General features: G+C 43.4%; 2 protein-coding genes across 4 annotated transcripts in view; one reads left to right on the top strand and one right to left on the bottom strand.

The window, feature by feature from the left end:
• Nucleotides 1-24,327, top strand: part of RTF2 (replication termination factor 2) — a 54,922-nt gene that overhangs the window by 20,685 nt on the left and 9,910 nt on the right. For all 3 annotated transcript variants that reach the window (XM_049869060.1, XM_049869061.1, XM_049869059.1), the window contains exon 6: nt 22,738-22,851. In XM_049869060.1, coding sequence (XP_049725017.1) covers nt 22,738-22,851 — 114 coding nt within the window. The remainder of the gene's footprint in view (nt 1-22,737; nt 22,852-24,327) is intronic.
• On the bottom strand, nt 732-15,199 carry LOC126067286 (beta-1,3-galactosyl-O-glycosyl-glycoprotein beta-1,6-N-acetylglucosaminyltransferase 7-like). The gene is made up of 4 exons (XM_049869058.1): nt 14,552-15,199; nt 6,432-7,451; nt 5,278-5,373; nt 732-1,777 (listed from the first exon to the last, which is right to left on the bottom strand). The coding sequence occupies exons 2-4, from the start codon at nt 7,390-7,392 to the stop codon at nt 1,551-1,553; spliced, it is 1,284 nt and encodes a 427-aa protein (XP_049725015.1). The 5' UTR covers nt 7,393-7,451; nt 14,552-15,199; the 3' UTR covers nt 732-1,550.

Raw genomic sequence — 24,327 nt, 5'->3', positions numbered from 1 at the left:
CACAATACAGAGGAAGTCAGCATAACTGAACTAAATCAAAAGCTAAGTTTCCTGAATACAACCAAACACTTCGAGGGATAGAGTAGCAGGGTTGGGGGTCTGGGACCATGGTTTGGGGGAACATCTAGGTCAATTGGCAAAATAAAGTTTATTAAGAAAATGCTCTACATCCTACTGCGGTGAATGGTGTCTGGGGTCTTAAAAGCTAGGAAGCAGCTACCTAACATTCATCAATTGGTCCCAACTCACCTACAGCAAAGGAAAATGAAGAAGAGCAAAGACAAAAGGAAAATATGAGCCCAAGAAACAAAAAGGACTACATAAACCAGAGACTCCATCAGCCTGAGACCAGAAGAACTAGATGGTGCCCAGCTACCACCAGTGACTGCCCTGACAGGGAACACAACAGAGAGTCCCTGACAGAGCAAGAGAAAAGTGGGGTGCAGAACTCAAATTCATGTAAAAAGACCAGACTTAGTCTGACTGACACTGGAGGAACCCCCGAAGACATGGCCCCTGGACTCTCTGTCAACCTAGAACTAAAACCATTCCCAAAACCAACTCTTCAAAGAATAGACTGTATTGTAAAACATAAAATGATTCTTGTGAAGAGTGTGCTGCTTAGTTCAAGTAGATACACAAGACTAAATGGGCAGCTCCTGTCCAGAGGTGAGATGAGAAGGCAGAAAGGAATAGGAGCTGGTTGAACAGACATGAAAAATATGGGGTGGAAAGGGGGAGTGTACTGTCACATTATAGGAATAGCAATTAGGGTCACATAAAAATGTGCATATAAATTTCTGTATGAGAAACTAACGAGCTGTAAACTTTCACCTAAAGCACAATAAAAATAGTTTTTTTTTAAAACAGCAAAAAAAAAAAAAAGGAAATAGTGTTTCATGTCAACTCCAGAGTAACTTCATTTTACCCAAAAGAAATAGACTTGTTGCTGTTTTTCTGGGATTACCAGAACAACGTATTGTTCCTGAACCAAAGAGGACCATTTTAGAGAAGCATTTTCCGTTGCTTTCCGAATTTGTTTTTTATTCATGTCTCATATATACAATAATATACCAAACCTGCTGCTGTCGAGTCAATTCTGACTTATAGCAATGCTATAGGACAGAGTAGAACTGCCTCACTGGGTTTCCAAGGAGCAACTGGAAGATTCCAACTGCTAACATTTGTTTAGCAGCTGAGCTCTTAACCACTGTGCCACCAGGGCTTCACATACAGGCCTTCAAAATAAGGTGCGTTCTTACTGCATCTTGACCCTGGATCTCCATCCAAGATCCAGGAAAGGTTTGGTTGGCGACAGCTGTTGGCTGAAGCATCCGGCCTTCCCGCACACACCTATGTGCCACAAGTGGTAGCTGGAGTTCCTTCTCGCTCTCTTTTATGCTTTCCTTGCCGCAGCTGTAAAAGTGCCCTGGAGTCACTGGCAAAGCATGATTTTCCCATCCTTTCTTCTCTGGTTAGACGTTCCCTTATTTCAAGTCAGGGCAACAAAGCTATGCTTAAGAAAACAGACACTCTGTGTAACTTCCAGCTCAGTGGTTCAGTTTCATGTTGAAGTGGGTGTTCTGGTGAAAGTGCCAGCGTGGGTCTGCAGGAGTGTCCGCCTGCCGTAGGACCTTAAGCCTGTGCCGCCTCTCCAGGCACGTAACCGCCAGGGGGTCTGTGGAGGACTCGAATTTGTGGGCAAACAGAGAAGGCGCTTGAATGATCCATGGCAGGTCTCCTGGTCCGTAGACACAGGTGTCTTGGTCATAACGACCTGCAAAGGGAAACACAAAAACTTAGCTGTCTTTGTTATACCACCGGTTTCCATTCACGCAAAAAAGTGCCTCCCGCTTCTCCTGTGTCATCTGTACGGCCTCTTTGCTTCATGAGGGTTTAAATTAAACATAATTTCCTTGATTGCTTTGACAGGGACTTTTATGTTGAGTTTAATTTACGATGGGGAGGGAAGTTGCCATTGTTTCTGTTAGTGATTTTTAAAACATATAATGGCTGCTGCAAGCGAACGCTGTGGGGTTAGTGTTTGGCCGTGAGTACCGGAAGGCAAGAGGACACTCGTTTGTCACGTAAAGTCTAAATTCTGACAGCTTTAGTCTTTAGTTCCACGAACTTTTAAGCTTTCCTTAGTTTTGGGCAAGTCATAAGAATTGTATTGGTTTTAATAAATCATTGTTTCTCTTACTGGGTTTGCAGAGTGAGCTTTTGCTCCAAGGGTAGGTAGCTAGAAGGGGAATTGCAGTTGGGATCCAGTGCCGATTGGATTCCTTTGACAGGAACTCAGCAGCTCTGGTTATGCGCTGAGCACCGCGCTTCATCCTTGTCTGCTCTCTTTCAATCCTCACAACCACCCCAAGAGGTGGTTTCTCTCATCCACCTCTGCTTGAAACTGAGGAAACTGAGACTCAGAGAAGTGAAGTCTCAGCTCGTGTGGAAGGAGCTGGGTACCCCCACCGCTCTGTCGACCCCAGAGAACCTGGCCCACTCGCTGCCCTCCCCGCCACAAAAAAAATAAGCTACCCCATGTGTTACAGGGTAGAACTGCTCCATAGAGTTTTCTTGGCTATAATTTTGAAGGAAGCAGATTGCCAGGCCTTTCTCCTGCAGTGCTGCTGGGTGGGTTTGAACTGCCAACCTTTAGAGACCACTCTCCTCCCACACCCTGCAGCTCACACCAACCCAGTAATCCTACATGTACAGCTTACTTTATGGAAAAAAACTTTTTTAAAGGGGAGGAACTGCATGCACAAAATGCCCAGTGTTGTTTGTGAGACTGGGAAAAACGAGCAGCAGCTTTCCCTATTGAGCAGACCTTCCTCTGTGTCAGAGGTTGCTGTACAAGAGGCTGCCATTATCGTCATTAAAAACTGTTAACTGACAGGCACTCCCAGTGCAGTGAGATCGAGTCTCCATGGCATGACGTTTAGCCAGTTAAAAATGATCAGTCTGAAGTCGAGCAGTGTGGAAAAACTTAGATCTAGGTGAAGAGAGAACCACAGTACCCCCTGGCTGGGACAGAATTTATGTGCACGTGGATTCAGATGAGGAGGGAACACAAGCAAAGGCAAGGCTTCCTGGGCTGTGCAGATGCCGTTTGGGTGATACAAGGGCAGCTAACTGTTGCTAACTCCACGGGGCAACTGTGGGCCTGCACTCACCCGGCGTGCTGGTGGCAGGCAGAGGCGCCTGGTTTTGAGACCCAGCATTGCCACTTCTGTGCCACTTCCTGGGACTTTGGGAGTGACCCCACTTCTCTGAGCCGGGGCTTCCTCATCTGTGAAGTGTGAGTAATGATAGTTCAGGAGGGCCTTGCCCACAGTCACCACAGCAGGGTTGGGACTCTGTCCTGTGCTGACTCTAAATGCTGGCAGAGATGACCTTGTTACCTTTTACTATTAGAACAGTTCGCACCTTGAAGCCAGCGATAGTAAGAACTTTCTGGAGTGTTTACTTTTACAGAATAATAAGATGTACGATAACTAGATTTCTTTTCAAACATTATTTAAACCTGGTTTCAAAACGTTTGTCACTGTAAAAACTCTGACTTACAACTTCATCATTGGTAGCAGCAGCCCTTCACGACTTCTTAGTCCGTCCGCACACCTCGGGGTGTACGCTTTCAGGAAGAAGATGAGCCCCCTCCTTTTCTGATCACTTGTCTCATCGTCCTGGCAACCCTGGCATGTGTGTGACAATACCTGCTTTGTACGAAGGTGAAGATGCCTGCTAGCTAGTGTTTAACTATCCCCTTCCTACTGTGTGAATAGGTACCTGAGTGGATCACATCTGCCTTTCTTAAAAGACTTCACTAGAAAACTGTTCCAGCCACCTGAGCTGGTTCTTGCTGGAGGAGGGCAGCTGGAACTACTAGTGTGTGAACTATTCTCCTATCTCATTTTACATTTCTTATTTGTCTACAACCTGTTTACTTTAGGTCAGTCTTTTAAATGGCTTGAAAATTGGGTCACCCTGTCTTACTTTGCATATCCAGTCTATTCAGAGCTGAGGACTGTACTCAAATGCAGTGTGCAAATAGGTCATTGTATCTCTGTGCCGTCATCCTGCAGGTGGATAGCAACCTGCAGGAAGCCAGGAATGGCAGGGGCCTGACCCTTGAAGGGTGACGCTCGGAATAAAAAAACCCAACCCATGGCCGTGGAGTCGATTCTGACTCATAACGACCGTATAGGACAGAGTAGAGCTGCCCAGTAGGGTTTCCAGGGCTTTAAATCTTTATGGGAGCAGACTGCCACATCTTTCTCCTGAGGAGCGATTGGTGGGTTCAAACCGTTGACCTTTTGGTTAACAGCTGAGCACTTAACCATTGCACCGCCAGGGCTCCTGATGGTCAGAGTGGTTTGGCTCCAGTCTCCCTGCACTGTCAGGCGCCCTCCGTGGTCCCTCCCTGGGGCGCCCCCAGAGCACATGCACAGGCTGCTGGGCTGACTCCCAGAGGGAAAGGGCGTCTCAGCTCAGGTGGTTTGACCACGAGGACTGCCTTTGCCAGATGTTCTCCCTAAACTGAAGGAGCTTAATTAAACCAGCAGCTCCAGGTTCTGATGTCACACTATTCAGTACCCGTATATAACTGAGAGTAGGCTGGCAGATATACCTTTGCAAAAATTAAAGCTGTCATTAAGAAATTCGGATTTCTTTTAGGGGGTGTATAGGCAGAGCAGCTGTGAGGACCACCACTCTGGAGCAGGCAGAGGGAGCTTTTCCTAGAGAGAGCCAGAGACTAAATAGTTTTGGCTTGAAAGCCCAGAAAGTCTCTGCCCTTTGTTGATAGAGACAATACTGTAAACGAATAGCTGTGGCTGTGTTTCCATAAAATTTGATTTACACAAATAAGTGACGTGTAGCCCACAGGCATTAGTTTGCTGGGCCCAGCTCTGGAGCATATACCCTGTGTTACTCGGTTTTGTATTCTGATAGATGGGAGAGACACGACACTCATTTCTAATAAATGTTTAAATATTTTAAAACTTTAAGAATTGCATCCCTGCTGTGTGTGTTCACCTTGTGAAAATTTATCAACCTGTATACTTTTATACTTAGGATTTGTGCACTTTTCTGTATGGATATACTTCAATAAAAAGTTTTTTTTTTAAATTAACACCACTGCTAATCAGATAATCACTAATTCCAGATTACTTTAAACTATTGCATGGTAGTCAGTCTTCTCCCTGCGTTATTGGGGCAGCAATTGCGTAGTTTTTGTACAAGGTGAAGGTTTTGTTGTGGCAGTTTTTGTTTTACCTTTGCACCCATCATGAGCATTTCCCTCCTCGTGTTTCCATTTAATGGCGTGAACATGTCCTTCCCAGCCAGCATTTGGTGTGGCTCCTGGAGCATCTAAGGGGAAAACAGAGCAAGTAGACAGGGTAGACTTCAGGTTCCCAGTTCTAGAACAAGAGCTTCTGTGCTGTGACTTCCACCTCCTCTAGATGGGGGGATCGGAGTGAGTCATGGTGGTCTTCTATTTAACTGAGAAAGATGGCTGGAAAAGCCCCACCTTGTCCAAAATGTTTAGGTCATTATTGTCTGATAAAAGGCTACAGCTGTGGGAGAGTGTGGGGCGTCCACATTGGCAGTGGTGTTGGGTTTGACCAAGGTCTTGAATTTCCATCTTTGTATTTAGATTTCATTTCTCATCCCTTTTTCCGCCCCTTGAAATTTACTTGATGTTTACAGAGTGCTTTTCGTGATTAGATGTTTTTTGGATTGTGTTTTCTCCGTTACTGCCCTCTGAGGTGATTTGAAAATAGGATTATCAAGGGATATGAGAGATTGTAAAATGTTATTAGCAAATTTCTGCTAGATTCATTGTTAATACTGTTAGCTGGACTGACTAGTTTGTTGTTCAAGCTTGAAGCCATGTTCCTTACAGGAGCCAGTCGGCCTTACACAAGAGATATTTAATTCCACTTAATAAAGCCCATCGAATTTCCCCCTACCTCTCAGAGAGCTATCTGAGGGATCATATTTGCAACAAAGATGACTAGTTCTACGTGGTATCATTTCCATTCTTAAAGAGCCCTTCGCACAGTGGCTAACACCAGCGGGTATCCAGGAATATTAAGTAAATGAATAAATGAAGAACTTTCCAAAAATGTGTGCTTAGAATTTGCGGAAAGCACAATCTGAGGAGTTGCAGCCCACTAGCAGTTCTCTATGGAGAGGGAACAGACACAGCCAGGCTGGTGCTGGAACAGGACTTTCAGCTAACTTCAGAACACTACAGGACCAGAGAGCCTCCTTTATACTCCCCAAGAGGAAGGTTTTGCAAAACGAAGCGCAAATTACAAAGCCATAGAAAAATAGCTGTAACCAAAAGAAGCCTTCGTTGCGAGTAAAACTACCATTGTTGCTTCTGACCTGAAGGGACACCCATGTTTCTGGATTGTTCTTACCTTTTACACGGTTCAGGGTCACCCAGTAATGTCGCTCTGGGCTGTGGACATCTTTGCACCACCGAAGCAGGTCTTTTGCTCGGATGTCAGTTAGGACAAACTCGACAAACTTCCTTGTCAGTACATAGTAAGCACTTCCGAAATAGATTGTCAGGTTATGGGGTGGTTCCTCTTTGAATCTTTTATTTGGAGATATGTAGATGTTTGTTTCAGGGGTGAACCTGGAGTGACTTTGATTTGTGTTGGATTTAGCACTTGGTGGCTGGATTACTCCAGGAGTGATATTTTTACCATTCCATTTGCTTCTGAGGTAGTATATGATTTCTTTGTTGGTTTTGATGGGCAAATCCTGTCCGCAAAGATTAACGACATAGTTCCATTGAAATTTGGAATGGACTAGGTCTTTCATGCAGTTAATATCTGCGTGCAGTCTTGTAAAGCCAGCAGAAGCCACCTTTGATGAAATAAAAATGTTTTCAAAACAGTTGACCAGAGTTTGCACGGCAGTCTTATACTTCTTCAGGGCCTTCTCATCAACATGAATACAGTAAACATTTTGAGGTACGTAAATAGCTCTGAGAAGCCGCACAAACAGGGCCAGCTCCTTGTGAATGGTTATAATGTATGCCAAGGAGAAATTACCCTCTTCTGCAGACAGGGGTCTGGTGATGAAACGTAACCCCTGAGAAATCCTGGAGCAGTTTCCCGGGGCGTGTAAGTGAGCGAGTATTTCAGATCGATGAGGGTTTTTACAAAATTTTGCAATTTGAGGGGCCGCCGCTTTCCCTTCAAATAAAGCTGAGCACAGTTCATCTGGGTAAAAGCCACATTCCACTACGACTGGGTAGCTGGGTTCCTCCTCTGGCTCCTTGGGAGTTGGATTCCTTAAATACAGAAAAACGAAGATGCAGATGGCGGTGCACACGAAAAGTCCAGACTTGGTGGGTCGCAGCTGGCTCATGTTTCGTGCTCCAAAGGCCTGCTTATTACCATAGTTTGGAATGTTCCCCTTTTAGCTTCCTAAAAGAACAACAGATAGAGTTTAGGGCATTGTAACTTTTCCCCAAAGCTTCATTGAGATATAATTGAAGTATACTGAAGTATATATATTTAAAGTGTATAATTTGTTTGGTTTTGATATAAGTATACACCATCACCACAATCAAGAAAACAGACATTTCCCTCACCCTCACAAGTTTTCTTATACCCCTTTTAATCCACCCCTCCTTCTACCCCAGTCTCTGGACAACCAGATAAGCTGTAGATTAGTTTGCATTTTCTGTAATTTTATATAAATGGAATCATGCAGGATGTATTTTTTGCCTAGCCTTTTTTTTTTTTTTTAACTCGGGATGATGATTTATTCATCCACATCATTGCATTTATCACCAATTTGTTCCTTTTTATTACTGAGTAGCAGTCTGTCCCGTGGACATGCCACGATTTGTTTATCCATTCATCTGTCGATGGACATTTCAGTTGTTTCCAGTTTGGGATATTACAAAGAAAGATGCCATAAACGCTGGTGTACAAGTCACCGTATGGACATATGCATTTGCTTCTCTTGGGTAAATACCTAGGAGTGAAAAGGCCAGGTCGTGTATAGATGGATGTTTAACTTTTTAAGAAACTGCCAAAGCGTTTTCCACAGTGGTTGTACCATTTTACCTTCCCACAAGCAATGTGTGAGAGTTCATTAACTCCATATCCTCACCGACACTTGGTGAATTTTTTTTTTATTTTAGCCATTCTAATAGGTGTATAGCGGTAATTCATTGTGATTTTATGTTACATTTCCCTACTGACTAATGATATTGAGCATATTTTCATGTGGTATTGCTCTTATCTAGGCAGATACAAAAAAAATCTAAAATGTTCATTTTGGACGTAGACACTGTCCCGCATCATTCATAACTTATTTTATGCCACTATTCTGTGTTACGTTATGAGAACGAATTGTTCCAATAAAGAAAGTGACAAGAGAGATTTTGTGATTATACACTTCTTGTTATTGTTGTTGTTAGGTGCCTTGGAGTCGGTTCCGACTCATAGCAACCCCATGTACAACAGAACAAAACACCGCCTGGTCCTGCACCATCCTTGCAGTCGTTACTATGCTTGACCCCATTGTTGCAGCCACTCTGTCAGTCCACCTCGTTGAGGGTCTTCCTATTTTCTGCTGACCCTGTACTTAACCAAGCATAATGGCCTTCTCCAGGGACTGATCTCTCCTGATAATATGTCCGAAGTATATAAGATGTGGTCTCACCATCCTTGCTTCTAAGGAGCATTCTGGTTGTATTTCTTCCAAGACAGACTTGCTGTTCTTTTGGCAGTCCATGGTATATTCAATATTCTTCACCAACACCACAATTCAAAGGCATCAGTTCTTCTTCTGTTTTCCTTATTGTTCACCTCTCACATGCTTATGAGGCGATTGAAAACACCATGGCTTGGGTCAGGCGCACCTTAGTCTTCAAGGTGACATCTTTGCCTCTCAACACTTTAAAGAGGTCTTTTGCAGCAGATTTGCCCAATGCAGTGCGTCTTTTGATTTCTTGACTGCTGCCTCTGTGGGTGTTCATTGTGGATCCAAGTAAAATGAAATCCTTGACAACTTCAGTCTTTTCTCCATTTATCATGATGTTGCTCATTGGTCCAGTTGTGAGGATTTTTCTTTATGTTGAGGTGCAATCCATACTGAAGGCTGTGGTCTTTGATCTTCATAAGTAAGTGCTTCAAGTCCTCTTCACTTTCAGCAAGCAAGGTTGTGTCATCTGCATAATGCAGGTTGTTAATAAGTCTTCCACCAATCCTGATGCCCCGTTCTTCTCCATGTAGTCCAGTTTCTCGGATTATTTGCTCAGCATACGTATTGAATAGGTATGGTAAAAGGATACAACCCTGATGCACACCTTTCCTGACTTTAAACCACACAGTATCCATTTGTTGCGTTCAAATGACTGCCTCTTGATCTATGTACAGGTTACTCATGAGCACAATTAAGTGTTTATATACAATTGTTAATACAACTAAGTGATTATACACTTAAGCTTGTTGAAATTAGTTTATGAATTGTTTTTGGAAAAGGCTACTTCGATTAAAAACGAGACACTTTTATCTAATAAAGTTAGTAGATGCCTGTCTTGAGCTATACAGAGGTACATGAGTAGCAAAAATGACCAAAAGTATTTTTATTTTTTTATTATTATTATTACATACAAGGACCATCCTTTGGAATTTAGGGAAGAAAAATTGATCAGGTAAAACATCAGGCTTATATTTTTAGGACTTTTTTTTTCCCCATTTATGAATCCTGACTTTTGGTTTCCGTGAAAAGATCACATCTTATGGGCTGCTCCTACTTTCTGGCCTTAAAAAGCCCATGTACTTCTGACTGGTTTTACCTCTGACTTGACGGTAGCCCTGTGCCTTCCGTGCCGTTACTACAAAGGCTGTTTGGATAAAGCGGCAACTGAACAGCCCTTTGCGTTATCTTTGTTTCTTAAACTTCGAGTCAGTAAACTACAAATGCTGTTTGTGGATTTTTAAAATGTTTTTATTTTCTTTGTACATTTCCTTCTGCTCCCTGCCCCCTGCCCCATGCTTTGAAAGTAAAAAACATCCACTCCCCAAATATGCCAGGTTACAGCGTTTTAAAGCTGGTTCAGTAAATGTTGATGACCTCAAGCATAAAACCTAATAATTCAATTATAAGGGTATTTTTATAAATTATGTAATACTTCGTTTTGATGAACACAGAACCATCATTATAATTAACCCCAAAACCAAACCAATTGCCATCGAGTCGATTCCAACTCATAGCAACCCTATAATTAGCACATTTTATATCTGGTCTCTAAAATAACCAAAAAAGCCTATCATAAAAGTAGAAGTTCAGTAGGAAGGAAACATCTTAAAATGAAGTGAAACTAAAACTTTTAGCTACTTCTCTGTAAGAATTCCGATTACAGGTCAACTGCCGTATCTTGTTACATCTTCTTCTGTAGTATAGCTTTAGTATAAAAAGCCAAAACCAAATCGGTCCCATTGAGTCAATTCCGACTCATAACGACCCTATAGGACAGAGCAGAACTGCCCTATAGAGTTTCCAGGGAGCACCTGGTGGATTCAAACTGCGTACATTCTGGTTAGCAGCCGTAGCACTTAACCACTACGCCACCAGTCTCTCCCAGCTTTAGTATAGGAAGGAGTTTTGGGAGCTTTTTGTTTATCTTGGTTTTTGTTTCTAAGCTTATCATCAAAGTAAAAGATTCCACTCCTATCAGAAAAAGAAGTTAGTCCCACTTCGCTGACAAATTGCACCACATGTAAGCTTAGCCCCAGGCAGAGCCTAGGAAATTGGGTATTTGTAGTGGTTTATAATAATTAAATGAAGACAAGTCCCCTGTGTACTCACTGTCCTTCAGGGCACTGCACAGGCTAAGTGTCTCCCTCCCTTGTGTAGAGGCAGGCACAGGGACTTGCTTAGGTGTTCAGCTGTCACCCTTGTACTTCTAGCTCTGCTAGTCCAGCTTTCACAGGTGCCCGGCCGGCTCTTCCTTCCGACTCAGCTTCACTGAGACTCAGAAGCAGATGCGGGCTAGGATGTCATCACGCAGAGTGGGAGCTTGTGTGGCCAGCAGCTCAGCTTTCTGCCATTGTCTCACCCTGAGTGTTTGCAGGCAGGCAGGTCAGGTGTGTAAAAGAAGCCTTTGGAGTCTCCATGGCTGTTGGTTATAGATAGCTCTTGCCATTGCTTTAAGGTAACATCTACCTGATAATATGGAAATTCCCAGAAGAAGAAAGCCTTTGGGACCCGGCAGTTTTTCCCTTAAAATAGTGATGAGCCCCATTTTCAGTTTTGGAGACATGTCCTCTCCTGAGTTCTTGGTGAGTTCTGTTTGCTTCTGTGTAATGTGAGGTCAACGTTTTTGGCCGTCATAAAACTGTATTTATTAAACTTGTAAATTTGGATCACTAAATTGATTTCCAAGAAATTTAAGTGCTGTTTCCAAGTGTGGATAATATGCAGCTCAGAAGTGCAGTTCTGACTGATTTTTGAGCCATTTTTTTTCTCCATAGGAAGTTGTATTTAAAATATTTATTTTAAAGGCTTTAGAAAGAAGTCACAGTCATCCTGAGTTTTATGGAGCAGGTGAGCAAGTTGTTTGCCCAAAACAGGCCCATTTCTACCATCCCAAAGTTCTGTTTCTTCATGTCTTACTAAAAATCACAAATGATTTCTAGCAAGTTATTAAAATGTGACTGTTCCTTTGTGAGAGCATTTTAAGGCTTTTTCCGTGTACTTTTTAAGTTATCTTTCCCAGGCATTATATATTTTAGTAATCCTTTAGCCTTTTCAGTTGAATTTGAAACCACCCAGCTATGCCGCAGTAGAAAGGCCTGGCAATCTGCTTCCATAAAAATACACCCAAGAAAACCCTGTGGAGCAGTTCTGCTCTGCAACACGTGGGGTCAGTATGAATCAGAACTGACTTGATGGCAACAGGCTTGGTTTTTGGTTAGTCCTGGGTTTCATATCTGCAGCCCTTTGATGGGTGGCTTTGTTTTAAAAAATACACACGCATACATGCACACACATAAATAGTGTATCGTAGAATTAAATAGCTTCCAAACGATGGGTAATGTTTTTAAGATTATATGCAATTTACTGGAATTTATGACTTCTGAGAGGTATAGAACATCTTGTAATAGAAATAATTATCAAAGTTAGGGTTAGGGATAGTGTTTTACATGGTTTCCCCTTGACATGATGATAGAGTATTTACAGTAACAGAAATTACTTCTCATACTTTTCAGAATGGGAATGTTTTTACATTTTATGTTTTTGCCCAGACATAAAATATTCCCAAGGCGTTGTTTCAGAACACATTACTCTTGCTAATTAGAGCCAGCAAGTATGTTTTTCCTCTTTTCTTCTTCTGAATCAAGCTACAGTCCCCCTCTCTCTGTCCCCAACAAGCCTTAACAACCAAAACTAAAAGTCAGCAGTATAGGTTTGGTGTCATGTGTTACCACTAGAGCACCTTATTTAAGGAGGGTCATTTTGAATTTTTTTTAATGATGGAATTTAATTTGTTATGAAGACTTTGCGGGGAGGGGTTGGCAGCATCCCAGAAAAACTACCACCCTTTGCTGAATCGTATACATTGTCCTAGAAAAGGGAATTCCTGTGGGTGGATAGAGAATGGATAGGCGTCTTTAAAGGTGAACATAAAATATTTTGCTTTATATTCTAGAACATCACCGTTTTAGAACATTAACACTAGTTTAAGCAAAATAAACAATATATTTAATACCCAAAGAAAGTTTTTCAGAGCCTTAACTTAAAAAAAAAAATGAAACTCATTATTGCATTTTACCTTATACCAAAAACAAAACAAAACCCAGCTGTCGTCAATTTGATTCCATCTCATAGCAACCCCATAGGACAGAGTAGAACTCTACCCCATAGGGTTTCCAAGGAGCAGCTGGTGGATTTGAACTGCCGATGTTTCCATTAGCAGTTAAGCACTTTAACCATGTGCCACCAGGGCTCCTATTTACCTTATAAAAAAAGCCTAATATTTAGTTTATAGGAACTCTGGTGACACAGTGGTTAAGCACTCGGTGGCAAACTGAAAGATTAGCAGTCAAAAAAACCCAGCCAGCAACCAACTCCATGGAAGAAAGACCTGTTAATCTCCTCCCGTAAAGATTACAGCTTAGAAAATCCTATGGAGAAGTTCTCCATCACATGAGGTCACTATGAGTTGCAAAGTGACTCGATGGCACCTCAGTAACATTTAGTTTAGAGGCTAAGGAAATGGGCTTTGCCTCAGGGGCCCTGTGTTAGACTCAAAATCCCGCCATTTACTAGTTGGATTATCTTGGACTGGTAACAGAACCTCCCCAAGTCTCCGTTTCCTCAACTGCAGATGGGGTGTAAGGTAGTACCTATCTCGTAGGGGCAGGGAGGTAACACAGGAGCCGCTGGATGGGTCGCGTGGGGCCTGGCTCCAAGGAGGTGCTCGGTGCTGTGGTGGGCCCTCCAGGCCCAGGGCTCTGCCAGCCATCTGAGCTCACTGAGCCCCACCCCATCACTGTGACCCCAGACTGTGAATTGTCAGGGTTCTCTCCATTTCCTGTTGCTGTTGGGTGCCGTCAAGTTGATCCTGACTCACAGTGACCCCGTGTGACCAAGTAGAACTGCCCCATGGGGTTTTCTAGGCTGTCATCTTTATGAGAGCATAAGCTGGCCCTAAAAAGTCACTGTAGCCACAGCAGTGAAAATTGTGCATCTGTTATTTTTGTTACTTCTGGGCTCAGGATGATGTCCAAGGCACCCTAAAAGTTAGTTTTTCTTGAACTATTTGAGGTTATAATTTTATTGGGGCTGATTTTGAATTCAAAGACTCTCCAAACTCATTGCTATCTTGTCAATTCCAACTCGTAATGACCTTATAGGACAGAGTAGAACTGCCCCATAGGGTTTCCAAGGCTGTCACCTTTTCAGAAACAGACTGGCACATCTTTCTACCATGGAGTGGCTGGTGAGTTTGAACTGCCAGCCTTTTGGTTAGCAGCTGAGTGCTCAACCACTGCACCACCAGGGCTCATACAAATAGTAATTGAACAACTGTTACGCTCCACTAAAAATACATGGGTATCACAACATACCGATTCCTAAAATGTGTGTAAATATATTTGTAGCTCTTTTTAAAGAGGAAAACTATTTTAGGATATCCACTCAAAACAACCACAACAAGCATAACATTTTATTTTTTAATTAATGGCACAAAAGGAGAACCGAGGACTTGGACCTGGCTTAGTTATTACATCTTGTGTGAGGAACTAGCAGATGGTCGCATTTTAAAAATCTACTTGATCTCATCCTTTGAAAATATTCCGCTTTTCATTTCTTGGGTTAAACAGAAAATGAGGACTGTTTTTGAGGGAAATAGATGCCTGCAACCTCCGCTTTCAAAATATTACTGATACCCCAGTCCTTCCACTTTAAAACCATACAAGGGCCAAAGAAGACCATTTTTTATTTCCAAATGAACACCTGCTTAGCCTGTGCCACTCAGGATCCCAGGAGTTAATGAAACACTTACCAAACGATGTTTCTCAGGCTCTGTGGGTGGGGATCTTGGCAGAGACCACCCAGCCTGGCTCTTCTATCAGTTGCCCCTGTTTCAGCGGATCCGGCTTAACTCACATGGACAGAGTTGCTCAGCAGGTTTTGCTGCCCTTTGGTCCCTGGAGAATTTTATTCTTGTTGATTCTGACTGGAGACTGAAAAATCATTGATGCGTTTACTTCTTTGAGTGTTTCTTCAGGACTGGGTCACCACCTTAAAAAGCACAAGGAGACGACAGAAAACTGACAAAGCAGAGTAATTGCTGTGTTCTGAAAACTTCTGGGTGAAACCTTGAGCAGTTGTAGGTCAGATTCTGGAAGTGATTTCAGAGATAGGAGGCAAACTTTAGTTATCGGATCCCTTTTCGTTAAAGGGATAGAGTCATTTAAAAATCTTGTTTACTTCTTAAGTAGCATTCAGAAAAATGTAGGTGTTTCAGCGTGGCTCTCAAAAAAACTAGGCTCTCAAGAGAGCCTTAATTCAGGGACGCAGATAACCTGTGCCCTTTCCGTCTCTGTAGCTCCACCAAGGGGTGAGTTTGTGCCATAGCGTGTCGCCAAGGTGGAGTCTTCCTGCTCCACCTTTGTGAGACTCTGCTCTTTTATTGTTCTCTACTTTTGGATACTTTTCCGCTTCACATTCTTCCCTTTTCTGATTTTAAAGATTCTCTCACTTGCTGTACTCTCTTTAGTATTAACATAGACAGATCTATTATTTTTACTACATTTAAAAAAAGAATAAAGAGAAATGAAGTCCTGAGCTACTACATGGATGAACCTTGAAAACATTATGCTGAGCAAGATAAGTCAGACACAGAAGGGCACATGTGATCTGATCCCACTTACGTGAAATATCTGGAGCAGGCAAGTGTTTCGAGTCAAAAGCTTGTTAGTGGTTCTCAAGTGCAGGCAGGAGGGAGGGGAAAAGGGGCCTCGGTGGACACACTTCCCATTTAGCAAAGATGTTTTTTTTCTTCAAATTATGCAGTGTGATGAGCATGGTGTTGTAGGGAGTGTGGATTTTATATAGCCTTTGGGGCGCTGTTTGGCTTTAAATTTTCATTTCTCTGTCTTGGTTTGGAACCTTTCCTTAAGGCTCTGTTCTCATTCACCCATTCAGCAGTTGTTCAGTGAGCATCCCTGTGTGCTGAACTCTGGTCCAAACACTGGCCATGGTCTGAGTGATGAAGACAAGAGTCCGCCCTCTCAGGGCTTACAGTCCAGCGGAGGAAACACGTGATTTCCAAAGTCAATACACACGCTGTCCATACGGGATCAAAGTGACAACAGCAACCCGAAGGGTTGGATAGGAACCTGGGGGCCAGTGCGTGTATGTTAGTGGGGAAGATCACTCAGAGAAGGGTGAGAATGGCTGCACAGCTGCAGAATGTAGTCAGTGACACTGAAATCCACATGTAGAAATGGTTGAACTGGTGTATGTCTTGCTATGTGTAGTCTCAACAACAACAAATAAAGAGGAATTTTTTTTAAGTCAATACAGACACACAGGCGTGCATTCATTGACTCTAAGCCATGAAGTACTACTCAGGAACAAGGTTCTGTGATGGAGCGTAACCGTATCTCGGAGTGGGATGCGTGGTTCAGAGATGTGTGCAGTCGAGCTCGTTGCAAACATTATTGCAAGAACAGTGGTTGAGGAGCCCCTGTTGCAGCTCTTGATGTGATACAAGTATACAGGGATGGTAGCATGTCACTCATAATTCTACCGTTAGGGCACAGTCCTTACTGGTTGTCGTCTTTTTTTTTTTTAATACTTTTTTAAAAAGTAAACATGCTGAGGTCATACTAATACACAATTACTGTTCTGCTTTTTCCTTTGAACATATGAAAAGCATTTCCTGAATTATCAAAATCTCTAAAATCACTGCATACAATTCCTTTTTAGGAATGTATTATCATTTATTTACCCATGCCCCCCAGTTTTTTGTTTGTTTGAGTTAAAATTCATAACAGAAAGCAAAATATAGAGTAAACACACCATTTCAGCACGCAGCAACAGAACACATAATGGAAAGCATTGGCAGGAAAATGCAGGTTTGTTTTTATGTTTATTTTATTTTTTTTTTTTTACTTTTTGTACCTATTACTTTTATAGTCAAAATGAGTGTGGGGGGGGGTTGGTGATGAAGAAGAGTATCTCTTGTTGTTGTTGTTGGAAATATACACAGCGAAACATACACCAATTCAATGGTTTCTACACGTACAATTTAGTGACATTGGTTACATTCTTCAAGTTGTATAACAATTTTTACCCTCTTTTTCCAAATTGTTTCTCCCCCTTTAACATAAACTTACCGCCCCCTAAGCTTCCTTTCTAACCTCTCCAGTTGCTGTTGTCAGTTTGATCCTACATAGATAGTTCTTTAAAAGAACGCAGTGCTAAGCTTAGACATTCTTTACTAATTAAGCTCAAGAGTTGTTTGGTTTAAAGAAAACTTGAGGGGATATTTTTAATTTAAGGTTTAAAGATTATCTCAGGGCAATAGTTTTAGGGATTCATCTAGCCTCAGTGGCCCCAGAAAGTCTGGATTCTATGAGAATTTGAAATTCTGTTCTGCATTTTTACCCCTTTTGATCAGTTTTCTTCTATAGAATCTTTGATCAGAACGTTCAGTAATGGTTGGCGCTGCCCTACCTTTCGAAAGCGCCCTCTGACCTTCACCCACAGAGGACAACTCCAGTTGACAGTTAACATTTGCAGGCAGATCCCTGCTTGCTGCACTTGTGTCTGTGACTCTTCAGGGACCAGCCACTGCACTCAGGTTCCCTGGGGTCAGGCTTGTACCAGGACGAGTGACAGGGCCAGTCCCCAGGGGCAGCCCTACTGAGGCCCGAGCAAGCGAGGCTGTCAAAGGTGTGGGTTTGGCATTAACAGATCTTGTGAACTTTTGAAAGAGCAAGGTATCTCAATTTGTCATGAAAAAAAAACACACACACAACTTTTTATTGTCAGTGACTGATTCAACTTTAAAGGTACAGCAACTCTGGGCAGGTCAGACTCAACACAACGGATTGCAGGATAGAGTCCACAGCCTCTAACCAATCACATCAAGAGGAAAGACTGCTGCGTCCTGACACTGGGGAGGGGAGCAGCGAGGAATGGTGGAAAGGAACAGCAGCCAGAAGCCCAGCAGAAAAAGGCGGAGAGTGCAGGACCAACGAGGGAACAAAAGCTTGACTGCTTGCTGCCTCTTGGTTGTACGCTCAGGAGGGTTATTTACGCTCAGGAGGGTTATTTATGCCGTAGCCTCAGCCCCAGGCCCCACTGGGCCCTATCTGCCACCTGATTCTGTTCCTGCAGATTCTTTTTCATTCCCTCTCCAAGGAAGAGACCCTCAGGGGAAGATGGTACCTAAACTACCCATAGTGGGGCGCTCCCCCGGGGATTGCACCCTGCAGAGCGAACTGTTCCTTCTCCTGTACCCAGCTCGCTGCAGTGACAGCTGAAAACAAACTCTTTTCTAGTGAGGTGTCTTCCTTGGGCATCCCCCTTCCACTATTCAGATGTGACTCCTCTGTGGCACCTACTGCAGGAATTTGCGGGCATAGGAAGTTCTCTTCAGCCGTGAACATTTACAGGTCAGACCTAGAAGAAGAGCTGGTTTTGCCCTGAAACAGTCACTTTTGAAGACAGGGACCACAATAAAATACCCGAGCAGGGTGGGGGATTGAAGAGCCTCTTTTGTTTCTCTTCTCCATTGTTGTCGTTAGCCACTGTGGAGTAGGCCCCCAGCTCTTGTGACCTCATGCACGCTGGAGTGAAGCCTTGCCCAGTCCTGTGCCATCCCCATGATCGGTTTCAGATCAGACCATTGTGATCTGGAAGATTTTCATTGGCTGATTTTCAGAACTAGATCACCAGGCCTTTCTTCCTAGTCCATCTTAGTCTGGAAGCTCTGCTGAAACCTGTTCAGCATCAGAGCAACACGCAGTCCTCTCCTGACGGGTGGTGACTGCTCATGAGGTGCGTTGGCCAGGAATTGAAACTGGGTCTCCCACATGGGAGGTGAGAATTCTACTCCTGAACCACTAATACCCTCTTCCATTAGCAGACATTTATGGACACCTTCTGTATGTTGGAAGGTGCTAGAAAATCTTCAGCAACTTTTAGGCAAAGAACATTTCCATGTCTTCTTGTGATCAAATGCTTTTTTCTAAAAGAGATTCTGGGCACAGTGGGTAAAGTCACTGCTCCAGTTATTCAGAGAACTTGTTCTTTTTATTTGGATGCCTGCCATAATGTTGGTCAAAGGCAGTATCTGATGGAGTGACTAAATACTTCAGTTCATAACAGACTGTATTTGGCTTTTTCTTTTTTGTGTGTGTTAGTGATCTTTATTTTTTTATTGTGCTTTAGGTGAAAGTTTACAGCTCAAGTTAATTTCTCATTGAAAAATTTGTATCTGTATTGTTTTATGACATTGGTTACAATCCCCACAATGCTGACAGCAAGGTCCCCGTTTCCACCCTAGGTTCCCTGTGTTCATTTGGCCAGTTCTGTCCCTTCCTGCCTTCTTGTCCAGCTTTTGGACGGGAGCTGCCCATTTGGTTTCTTATATGTTTGGCATATTTTTAAAATATTTATGACTAAAACATTTAATCCGGTTACTTTTTATAGGAATCAGGAAGAAAAAGCTTTGTTAGCTGATCCACTTGTGTGTAGTTGTTAAAAAGCCATCTTAGCCACAGAAATCAAAACAGTATGATACTGACAGACGTTGTTGTTGTGAGCCATGGAGGTAGTTGCGACTCATAGCAACACTATAGGACAGAGTAGAATTGCCCCCATAGGGTTTCCAAGGAGTGGCTGATGGATTCTAACTGCTGACTTTTTGGTTAGCAGCCTGAGCTCTTAACCACTTCGCACCAGGGCTCCTGGTACTGGCATAACGGTTGCCATGTAGATTAATAGAATTGAGAGTGTAGAAATAAACTCTTATATTTATGATCATTTGATTTGCAACAAGAATTCCAAGACAATTCAGTGAAGGAAGCATAGGCTTTTCAACAAATGGTGTTGGGACAACTAGGCATCCACGTGTAAAAGAATGAATTTGGAGCCCTACCTCACACCATACACAAGACTTAATTCAAAGTGGGTGACTTTGAGTTAAATGTAAAACCCAACTGTAAGAGCTAAATCCATAAAACTCCTAGGAGAGAACACAGGAGTAAATCCTCGTGGTCTTAGGTTAGGCAATGGTTTATTAGTTACAACACCAAAAGTACAAACGATGAAAGGGAAGATTGATAAATTGCACTTCATGAAAATTAAAATCTTTGTGCTTCAAAGGACACAGTCAAGAAAGTAAGAACACAACCCACAGAATGATAGAAAATCTTTGCAGAATCAAATATCTGATAAGGGTCTAGTATCTGGAGTACTTTCGTTGCTCAGTATCTGTCTTAGTCATCTAGTGCTGCTATAACAGAAATACAAGCGGATGGCTTTAACAAAGAGAAATTTATGCTCTCACAGTCCAGTAGGTTAGAAGTCCAAATTCATGGCGTCGGCTCCAGGGGAAGGTTTTCTGTCTCTGTCAGCTGTAGAGGAAGGTCCTAGTCCTCAGTCTTCCACGGTCGAGGAGCTTCTCAGGCACAGGGACCCCGAGTGCAAAGGATGTGCTTGGCTCCTGGTGCTGCTTTTTTGGTGGTATGAGGTCCCCAGCTCTCCGCTTGCTTCCCTTTCCTTTTATCTCTTGGGAGATAAAAGGTGGTGCAGACCATACCCCAGGGAAACTCCCTTCTGGATCAGGGAGGTGACCTGCGTAATCCTTTTAACCACAGCCGTAGATTATGATTTATAACACATAACCCAGTGCACATAGGAAAATCACAAAATAGAGGACCAACTACACATGGCCTAACCAAGATGACACATATTTTGGGGGGACACAATTCAATCCATCTACGTATATCCCCCCATATGCTTAAAATCGTCTCTGGGTTACTTATAATGCCTAATACGATGTAAATACTATGTAAGTAGTTGTTACACTGTGTTGTTCAGGGAATAATGACAAGAAAAAAGTCTACATGTTCAGTACAGACACATCCATCTGAAAAAAACGGCTTGGGGGGGGGGTGTCTTACCTCTAACTTCACAAGGGGGAAGGAAAACCAAGATCAGCAGCCCAAGGCTGATTCCCGTGAGGTGTAGATGAGACATGCCTCCTCTGTCAGCCGTCTTTACCAACTTTGACACCAACCGTCCCTCACACAGCACTCTCTGCTTCTTTACTGGGTTTGATAATTCATCACAATGGCCACACAGAACTCACAGACAATACTCAGCATTATGGGGTTTATTAGGGAAGTAACAGTTACAATTAAGGCTCAGGGACCCTCAGGATACAAGTCTTCCATCAGGACAGCCTCTTCCCAGCTGTTGCACTCAGGCATGCCTCTCCTGGCCCTCATGCCATCTCCTGCTGTTGGGTCTCTGCTGCTGGGTTTCTCCTGCCTGTCTCTCCTTCCTCAGTGGTGGTGGGCTCCTCCTCTCTGCTCTGGAATTGGCTTTCTTTTAAGCCAAAACTGACCAGTCTCCTTGGTAGGCCATAATTACCTATCACACAATCACCTGGGTGGGAGTTACAAAACCATGGCTAGAAAGGCCACACACAAAAGTAACTAATCTACCACACCATCATAGGCCTGACTGCGTAGAGCACCTCAGCAACAACAGAACATTTGTTATTTCAAATATTTTCCATCCGAGGTTAGTTGAATCTGCGGATATGGAGGGCCATCTGTATATAAACAGCCCTTACAACTTGACAAGAAAAAGACCAGTTTAAAAATGGACAAAGGATCTGAATAGACATTTCACAACAAATATACAAATAGCCAAAAAGCACATGAGAAGACAATCAACATCATTAATAATTAGGAAAGTACAAATAAAAACTTCATTGACATATGACTTCATAGCTACTCGGATGGGCGTCATCAAAACGACAGTAACAAGTGCCGACTTGGATGTGGAGAAACTTGAACCCTCATGCATTTCTGGTGGGAATGTAAAATGGCGCAGCCTCTTTGGAAAGCAGTTTGGCAGTTCCTCAAAAAAGGTAAAAGTAGGGTTGCTGTGTGACCCCGCAATTTCACCACTAGGTATCAACCCAGGAGAAGTGAAAATATCTGTCCACACAAAGACTTGTACGCGAATCTTTATAGCCACATGAGTCACAGTGGGCAGAAACTGGAAACAACTTAAATGCCTATCACTAATGAATAGGTAAATAAAATGTGGTTTATCTATACAAAGAATACTATTCATCATGAAAAAAGAGTAAAGTCCTGACGTATGCTATACAGCATGGATGAACCTTGAAAATATTTTGCTTATTGAAAGAAGCTAGCCACGGAAGACCACGTACTGTATGGTTCCATTTATTTGAAATGTCTGGAAGAAGCAAATCCTCAGCTACGGGGAGCACATTAGTGATTGCCAGGGGCTGAGGGGTGGGGGAACTGAGGAGTGACTGCTAATGGCCCCAGGGCTTCATTTGGGGGTGATGAAAATATTCTAAAATTATACGGTGGTGATGCACAATTCTGTAATATATACTAAAAACCGTTGAATTGTATACTCTAAACAGTGAGCTTTATAATACATAAATTATATCTCAGTAAAGCTGTTTTTTCAAAGGCATATTAGGTGTAATTGTGAATGCTGACCTAGCCATCCTTTTTAGAGCCCACTCTTAGCATTCCGTGTTCTACGGAAGCGTTGCACTATGATAAGAGATGCAGCCTGATTTCAGCACCACGCCCCCCTCCCAGCAGGAAAGCAGGGCCTCAGCATAAAACACACTGTTCGCACAGCCTAGGCGCAGGGAGCTGACACCAGCTAGGAAATGGTGGGAACCCTCCCAGAGTCCAGGCTCTCAGATGCCAGCCAAGGACCAGCCCTGCAGACAGGCCCCTCTGAAGGAAGCCTCCTCAGGCCAGCTGTGCTGACTCCTTTCTGTGCACAGGGACTCCCAGAACCAGGAAGTGGCTCAGCCAGGGAAGACAGAGAGACCCTTAGGAGTTTACCCAGAGCTGGAGGGGTAGTGGGTGGGGCTGGGGGGACAACCTGAGGGGCAGTGGCCCTGTCCATATGGTGATCTGCCTTTTCTCTTGTCACCCTCTCCAGTGTGGGGCTGCCTTCCAGGAGGACGATGTCATCGTGCTCAATGGCACCAAGGAGGATGTGGAGCTGCTGAAGACCAGGATGGAGGAAAGAAGACTGAGAGCCAAGCTGGGAAAGGTACTGGGAGTCTTTGCTCCTACAGCAACGCCTCGGGTTCTGCCTGACCCCCTCCTCTGTCCCAGAGCTGATCTCAGAGCACTGGCTTGTGTTAAAGTCAGGCTCAGGGTAGACGTGGGAGAAAGCTTGATGTGATCAGAACAAGGTGAAAGAAGGCTTGAAGCTTAGAAAAGGCATGTCACTATCCTAAGGACACAAAATTGTGGGGAGAGAGGAACCCCGCCTTTATACAGGTGGGTGTCTAGCAGAGTCAGGCAAAGTGAGAGTGTTATGGTATGTTTTTTACCTCATGTAGAAGAAGGTGCAGGACGTTGTTACTCTGTGATAACATCACTCACGGTCTGAGGCGTGAAGGAGAGGATGCTGGAGCTCGTGCTAACAGTTGCTGTTGGGTTGCTGGAGGTCCGGGGTTGCTGGAAGGAGCCCGATCCAGTCGCATGTTCTCCTTTTATCTTTTTGCTGAGGTAGAAAAGAAAGAGCGTGGTAGCCGTGTAATTCAGGGAATTGTGCTCAACTTGGTAGCAAATGCCAGCAGGACCGTTCTGTGGGGCAGCGCTGTAAGATACTATAAAGAGCATTCTTGAGAACAAGTCATTTATGTACTGCGGGAAAGTTAAAAAGCAAACGTATACAAGTGCGTTCATTCTTCGTGGGCTTCCTGAATCACTGTACTTTCGCTACCTTAAGAGCAAAAAGCAAAAAAAAAAAAAAAAAGCTCAAGGTATTCTTGGCAAAGGGCAGTTTGCAAAGAGGATCTGCCTGTTCTTCATTGTGACCATTGGTCCTGCTCACCTTTAAAACCAAGCAATAGTTTAGCTTGACTAGTAAGAGTATCTGCCCCAAGCATTGTGCTCTTTTAAAAACTGTCTATACAGGATCAAATTGACAACAGCAGCTTGAAAGATTAGGTGGGAAGCTTAGGGGACAGTGGGTTTATGTTAATGTGGAGGACCAGCTCAGGAAAGGAGAGCGAGAGTGGCCGTCAGCTTGGAGAAGGAGAGCGAGAGTGGCCGTACAGCAGGAAGGCTGTCATCAGTGTCACTGACGTGTGCCTGCGGAACTGTCGAACTGGTGTGTGTTTTGCATTTGTATTCTCAACAACAAAGTAAATAAGCTTTAAAAAAAAAAAAAAAACAGAAGGGCAGAATTGTAGGTATTTTAAAGGAAATCTGCTGTAGAGTTCATGTAATCCTTACTTAGCTACTTTGCTTTAGTGAGTTTTCTCCTCTGTCCCAGGCTTGTTGCCAAGGTACTCAGAGCCCAGTGGAAATAGCCTACCCCTCTTGGTGCAGAACACTCACCGGAGCCTTGGGAAGTGCCTCTTAGATACCGCTACCCAGATACCAAAATATTTCCCAAATACGCCCGCAGCTAGAAGCAGCACGCCCGTCTCCTGCCCCTCCATCCTGTCCCTGCTACTTCACACAACCTCAGCTGTGAAATAAAGCGGTCTCCATTTTTTGAAGGGCTCGTTAC

The sequence above is a fragment of the Elephas maximus genome, chromosome 25, assembly GCF_024166365.1.
Source record: "Elephas maximus indicus isolate mEleMax1 chromosome 25, mEleMax1 primary haplotype, whole genome shotgun sequence".
Classification (NCBI taxonomy): domain Eukaryota; kingdom Metazoa; phylum Chordata; class Mammalia; order Proboscidea; family Elephantidae; genus Elephas; species Elephas maximus.
The sequence above is the reverse complement of the archived record's forward strand: the minus strand, read 5'-3'. Positions and strand labels throughout refer to the sequence as shown.